The 6369-nt window shown below is 43.1% G+C and overlaps 1 protein-coding gene across 1 annotated transcript; it reads right to left on the reverse strand.

The window, feature by feature from the left end:
- Positions 1-633: 633 nt before the first annotated feature.
- On the reverse strand, positions 634-5881 carry LOC125544777 (la-related protein 6A-like). Its single transcript, XM_048708529.2, has 10 exons — positions 5258-5881; positions 4955-5042; positions 3148-3242; positions 2967-3038; positions 2800-2879; positions 2583-2667; positions 2309-2356; positions 1948-2199; positions 1656-1740; positions 634-1128 (listed from the first exon to the last, which is right to left on the reverse strand). Exons 1-10 carry the CDS (start codon positions 5768-5770, stop codon positions 974-976), a joined length of 1473 nt encoding a protein of 490 aa, XP_048564486.1. The 5' UTR covers positions 5771-5881; the 3' UTR covers positions 634-973.
- Between the last annotated feature and the right edge of the window lie 488 nt (positions 5882-6369).

Raw genomic sequence — 6369 nt, forward strand, 5'->3', positions numbered from 1 at the left:
CCCCGATAGAAAGGCGATGGCCTCCCTGACCATGCTTGTGACTTCGATCATCTGGAATGAAAGAAATGCTCGGGTCTTCCGGCATAAGAGCGCCCCACCGCCAATTTTGCTCACTATCATTACCAACGAGGTAAATCTTTGGGTCACCGCCGGAGAAAAAAATTAGGGTCTATTATTTTACGTGAGTAATCCTTCATGCCGTGTAGGGGGGGGGGGGTGTCTATTGTAACAAACTCTGCTCTCTGCTTATAATTAATATATGAGGCAAGCCTTTTTGCCTCGATTTTTTTTAAAAAAAAGGCGTACAAAAAGGTAGAACAGCAGCAAGTACAAATATCAACCGTAGTGTGACTACTTGCAAAAAAAACTACTGGCCCTTTCTTGACTAGTCAAGACTGGAATCGACACAACGCACAAGAACGCTGAGGCGGCAAGGGCCCAACGATGAGCAACACAGCAGGTTCCCAACGTGGTAGGCCCTTAGCGCAGGACCAAGCAGCAGAATTGGCCCAAATCAAAGGAAGACCAAGCTGCAGGATGTGATCTCGATCTCCATTCATTATTGTTGGCGCAACACTTATCCAGTCAGCATTCAGCAGCAACAATACAACACCAGAGCGCAAAGCCCCTTAATAACTTCCTCTCCTTTTTGCGATTCAAATATGCACAACCAGATCGACATAAATAGCCTAAGCAGACATTTCCAAGCCAAAGCATATGACAACCGGCAAAGCTTTGGCAGTCATCAAACCAGGTGTCAGCTTGTCACAAATATACATAGTAGTACTATACTAGTAAGGTGGTAAAGGACCAGCCACGTGTGAAATCTCCAACTGAAGTGACAGTTATTTCAAAAAAGGCAACGGGGGGCTTTTCCGTGTACAAGTCATAAAGGAAATGTAGCATAGAAGCATGGTTATGCTTACATCCTTACAAAGTGGCATGAAAAAGCACTACCCATTTGTATGAAGTTCTATTCCTCAGTCTTCTGGGCCTTCTCGGCTTTCGGAAGTGGAAGCGATCTCCCGCGCCCCATTGTGAAGCCCCTTGTTCCATCCGGCATTCTTGGCCCAGAAATAGGCTTGTTTGCAGAGTCAGAACCAGGAATAGTAGGGGATGAGCCATGCCCTGATATGGATATTGAAAATGTTAGAAGTGCGTGTGTCCTGTAGACTCTAGTGATATTTATGTAACATAAATGAGGAAATTAGAGTCAAGGGTGTAAAAGCACAAAGGCTTATGAGGTTTGCCTTCCTCGTGTCTGTTTGGTTATCAAGAATGTGCATGCAAGGATAATCAGGGTAGTTTGGCTCATGCAAAGGATAAGCATGCTAAAGCAATGGTTGTATCCACAAATTTAAGCCCAACAGAAATTCCCACGTTAATCCTCAAGATGGAAAGGCCTAGCTGGGGAAACAGATGACACGACATTGTTACATGGACTAGGTGCGCATTTAGCAGACATAAAAAGATCAATCCAGCTTCCCTTGCGGAGATTAACATGTTTACCATCGAGCTTCTCTTATGTGTTGATTTGGGAATAAACTCAACTTATGTGTTCAAATGGACATACAAACGGATGTTGTTCTATAACTACAGAAGTACAAACCATAGTCAGATCCAAAATTTTAGTAGGTGACAATTAAGTAGAATACCTTGTCCACTCAGGCCTTTTCCTTGGCTTCTGTATCTGCCTTTTCGACCACCGCTAGCATTTGCCCTTTGGTGTTGGCGCACTTCCTGTAGATGTGGACAACAGGGTATCAGCTTTCTTCTGAAACTATGCATATATAGTTCTAGTTTGCAGCATGTGCACAGTACAAGAAAAAAGGACCAGACTATCAGCATGGAAGTACGCAGGCAACAAATGATGCACTAAAATACAGGAAACTAAACCTTCAATCATACAACAGAGCAGGAAAGGAATAAGTACCGAAAAATTCAGACCTCATGGTTAACATCAGAGTTCACATTCTCCTTATCTGAAGCAACCTCTCCTGAATCAGCACCACCATTTTTTTCTGATACCGACTGCTGTACTTCTTTTGAAAACTGGCCCTCGTTGTTCTTTCTCAAACATGTGCCATGATTTTCTTTTGAAGACTGGATATTCTTTCCTGATCCCACTACACTTCGTTTAGCCAGGAGTATGACTCTCATCCCAGTTCTCCAGTTCCTCTCATCGTTTAAGGTTGCCACCTAATATAATAAAATTTTCAAAACATCTTAAAAAGAAGGTAATTATACTAGATGTATAGCTCTTCGATTAGCACCGAATGGGTCATTGAATATGAGATTAATAACTTACAGCCTTCTCAGCTGCCTCCACTGCTTCATACTCAACAATGGCATGTACCTGCACAACCCTCAAGTTACTTGATTCAGCACTAAAGATAATTTTCTTAATATGTAGAGACGAATGAAGTTATTACTTAATTAAACAGAATGCATATATATTTCCATTGAATAACTAGTTACAATAGAGTGGTAATTGGTAAATACAGGTTAATAAAAAATGTGAAGAGCTATGTATTGACAGGTATAAAATCAACAACAGCCATAAATTATCAGTAAGAGCATACCTTATTACTCAACATGAAGTCAGGCTTCTTCGATGTTGCAGATTCACCAACTGCATGTGGATCATGGATGGTTATCTTCATAATTCTGGTACATAAAATGATAAAGTTCAGTTTCAGAATGATGTAGCATTAGTTATTAACTGCTTTCAGAATGTCACACCAAAAATTACCAACTGCAATACAAGCACAGACTACTACAAGTGTCCAGCTAACATACTTGCCAACTGATCCAAATTTCTCCTGTACACTCTCCAGGGCGAAATCCAGAGGTAGATTTTCCACCACAACAGTCCTTTTCTGAAAAATGGTTTTAAGTTAAAAGTTAAAACATTGTTAAAGAGGATAAAGTTAAACATTCCAGTATGGAAGGAATCAGAAATTCACCTTCACGTCTTTCAATTCATTGCATGGTAAGGGATGTAACCTTCTGACCCTTTTCCCATTAGAGCTCACAACCTAATAAGACAAGATGACAATTACAAGTGCATATCAAGTAGCCCACACATATTTCCATCTGTATGATCTCCAAAGTGCCAGCAAAGAGAACAAAAGAGCAAAATATTACCAGCTTGGATGATGTCCTAAGGGCAGCTTCAATTGTCGAGTGGTCCTGAACAAGTTTCTTCATTTTTCTGAATGATGCAACAACTCCAAGCGGAACTATTGTAAAGAATAACACACCATTAGAAGAGAGCATTCTACATTTCTATGACACACTATATGAAATGTTCATCCAAATCAAACCATGATGCACATCTATTAAATATGGGCTGAAGTACAATAACTGCCGAGCAACACTAAATATTGAAAAAACACAGCACAATAGAAATCCACAAACGTAGAACCAAAAGAAAAACTAAATAAAACATAGTTTACATCCAAATGGGTGCTTAATGGAATGCTGTTTAGGGCTTTAGGTTACTTCATAAGTGTTATTTAGTATAGTGTGTGCATACAAAATTCCAGCAAATATCATAGATCAATCATGTTCCAGCAAATATCAAACATATATGATGTATATGTCTAAAAACAAAAGCAACTCCGTGCCTGGCAAAAGAAAGTGCAGTATTTCTGCCATTCTGTTTGGTTACTTTGTAACTAGAGATCACATATGTTTTCATATTTCATTTCAAAGGAACTATTTGGTTCAGTCCTCGCATCATAATATTCCACAAATTATGCCTATGCAAATTGCATATTTTCTTGTACTTTGTAAGATCTTCATTTATTTATTTATGTTTAAGGGAGTACGATATTCATTAACCATTCACCTTATGTTGCTTCGTGTGAAATTTGAAAATGCGACTCGGCCACCATCACACACAGAACAATACCAATGAAAGAAAAAAACCAATCCATCTTAACGAAATTATGGAGCTAAATTTCGGTAAGTAAATTTTTTTGTTCCTGCGTGCACTGGGTCCAGACATGCCAGACCTAGGTCAAAAATCTGCTTCATTGTAGGCTAAGGGACAACTCAGATGAGTAAGGTACATATCATATTCCTGGGGAGATAATCTTGACAGAGCTACGGTGGTGGAAGACCAGGCAACATCTGTCAACCACAGGATCAGATGTATTTATCTTCATGGTCCCAAACTCCCAAATCAAACCAAAAGCAAGGCAAATTAACAGAAACCATCAAAGGGAACTGACAAGATGCTATGCATAGATCTTAAAGAAACAGAAATAAACAATGAAGCCCAATAGTTATTCCACAGGACACCACCCATGATCTCTACTTGTTTGAATAGAATGGAGTGAATCAGAACAAAGTATATGCAATATTCACAGAGGTCTAGACCAGCTTCTCGGCACAACTAAACAAAGCTGCACCATGAGTACCCATGTAAAAGCCTCATCATAAGTACCTGTCACATTTCATCATTTTCATCACCATTCCACTAGACATAACAAAGCTAGGGCAAGAGCAAAACATCATGTTTACAAAGGCAGTAATCCTGAGGACTGAGTTTGCAGAGCTAGACCATGCACCATGATGTGTTGGCATGCAAAAATGTTGCACAAAAACAGATGCCGAAAAAGGCCTTCAAATTGAACATGTACTGCTGAAAATGCAGCAAATTCTAGCCTTCTAGGGCAAAAATGTTCCACAAAAACAGATGAACAACAAAAGCTTGTTTCTAATACAAGTTCAAATAACGTGGTTGACAAATATAATGGTGACGTTAGAATAAAAACACTCGTTGTAAGCAGTTGAAAACAGCCAGAATAGTCCATCCATTTTACATGCCTATTGTCTCATAAACAAACCTAACACAACTAGGAACTAGAATATGTCAACTCCTGAGCACCGCGGTACAGAGTGTTTTCATTACATGTATGTCCTAAGGCAATGGCACACTACTTACCATTACCAAGGCCCTCCTTGTTCTTCATCACAAATTTCAACATAAACTCATCTGTGGGAAGATTCTCATCACTGAAGTAGTACTCCACCTGCAAATTTGGAACATGTTACCTTCTAACAAGCACAGCATTCAGAATATCATTTGTTTGCACGAATACAGGATTATAAGATTCCTGTGACACGAACTACAAGAGGATGCATTTATATATCTATATGAAGGGTGCTAAGTGCTAACTAAAGAGAACACGATACTCAGCATTCTCACGCGAACCAAGTATCAAAGACCGGGCTACCATTGGTATACCTGTTTAACTATCTTGTCACGGAGCTCGTCCGTAAGCACGACACCAGAGGTAACCACGTCGGAGGCCTCCGAAGAGGCATCAATAACGGGGACGATGAGGGGGTCGTCCTCCGCCTCAAGAGGTGGAGATGGTAACAGGGGCACCACGCTACCTGTGCCAACATTGGTGGCCCCCGAAGGAACGGCCTCGGAAGTGTCGGGGACGATGAGGGGATCCTCCTCCGCATCAAGAGGCCGCGACGGCGGTGGCGGCGGCACTACACCACCTGCGCTAACCACGGAGGCCTCGGAAGAAGCGAGTTCGACGGAGTCGGGGACGACGACCGGGTCGTCCTCCGCCTTAATAAGAGGCGACGTCGAAAGGGCGCCGACCTTGGAAGGCTCCGAAGAAGCGGCATCGGAGGCGTCGGGGACGACGACGGGGTCATCCTCCGCCTCCGTCTCCAGATGCGGAGGTGGCTGCGGCAGGGATTCGGGTGCGACGGCGACGGGGTGTGAAGCCTGGCCGTCCATACCGGAGGGGATCAGGGGAACCGAGTCGCCCGCCGACCGGTCGCCGCCGCTCTTGGTCGATGGCGGCTGCGGGGGCAGGGGCGGGTGCGACTGCGGGCTCGAGATTGATGTTCGTGTGGGACTTGGGCTATATACGACTCGATCGGTGAGAAACGGCCCGCTGGACAACTGAAACTGGGCCAGAATGTTGTGTTCGTTTAACTTTTGAGAAAAAAATTGGGAGTAACTAAGTTAGTATACAAAGTTAGTATAAAGGAAACTTACTTTCAGCCGACCTATTGCGTGCAAGCGTCCTCGCTCTTGATCAGACGCTCAAGAGCAACCCCTCTGCGTCCATGTTTTTTTTTTTTTGCAATTAGGCCTTTGTTTCAGAACCGAGAAAGCTAGATCCCGCAACGGTGAAGACTTTGGGCGGCTGAGAGGATTCAACAAGGATGATGCACGGGCAAGAGGCGGGGACGTCCGGGAGCAACAGGGGCCGGAGACTCATGCAGCTCGGAAGGAGACGGCAGCAAGGATTGCAGGCAGATCTCGCCGGATCCGATGAGGATGGCGCACGGGCAGGCAGGGCGACCTGGTCGGAGGTCCAGTGGTCGCCG

Source organism: Triticum urartu, chromosome 3A (genome assembly GCF_056163025.1).
Source record: "Triticum urartu cultivar PI428250 chromosome 3A, HENAU_Tu73, whole genome shotgun sequence".
NCBI lineage: Eukaryota > Viridiplantae > Streptophyta > Magnoliopsida > Poales > Poaceae > Triticum > Triticum urartu.

Excerpts from the sequence above, each read along its gene's own strand:
- LOC125544777 (XM_048708529.2), bottom strand. The coding sequence starts at position 5,770 with ATGGACGGCCAGGCTTCACACCCCGTCGCCGTCGCACCCGAATCCCTG. Across the intron at positions 2,668-2,799 it reads AAATTTGGATCAGTTGGCAA|AATTATGAAGATAACCATCC; the intron begins GTATGTTAGCTG and ends TTTATGTACCAG. Across the intron at positions 1,741-1,947 it reads ACTCTGATGTTAACCATGAG|GAAGTGCGCCAACACCAAAG; the intron begins GTCTGAATTTTT and ends CCACATCTACAG.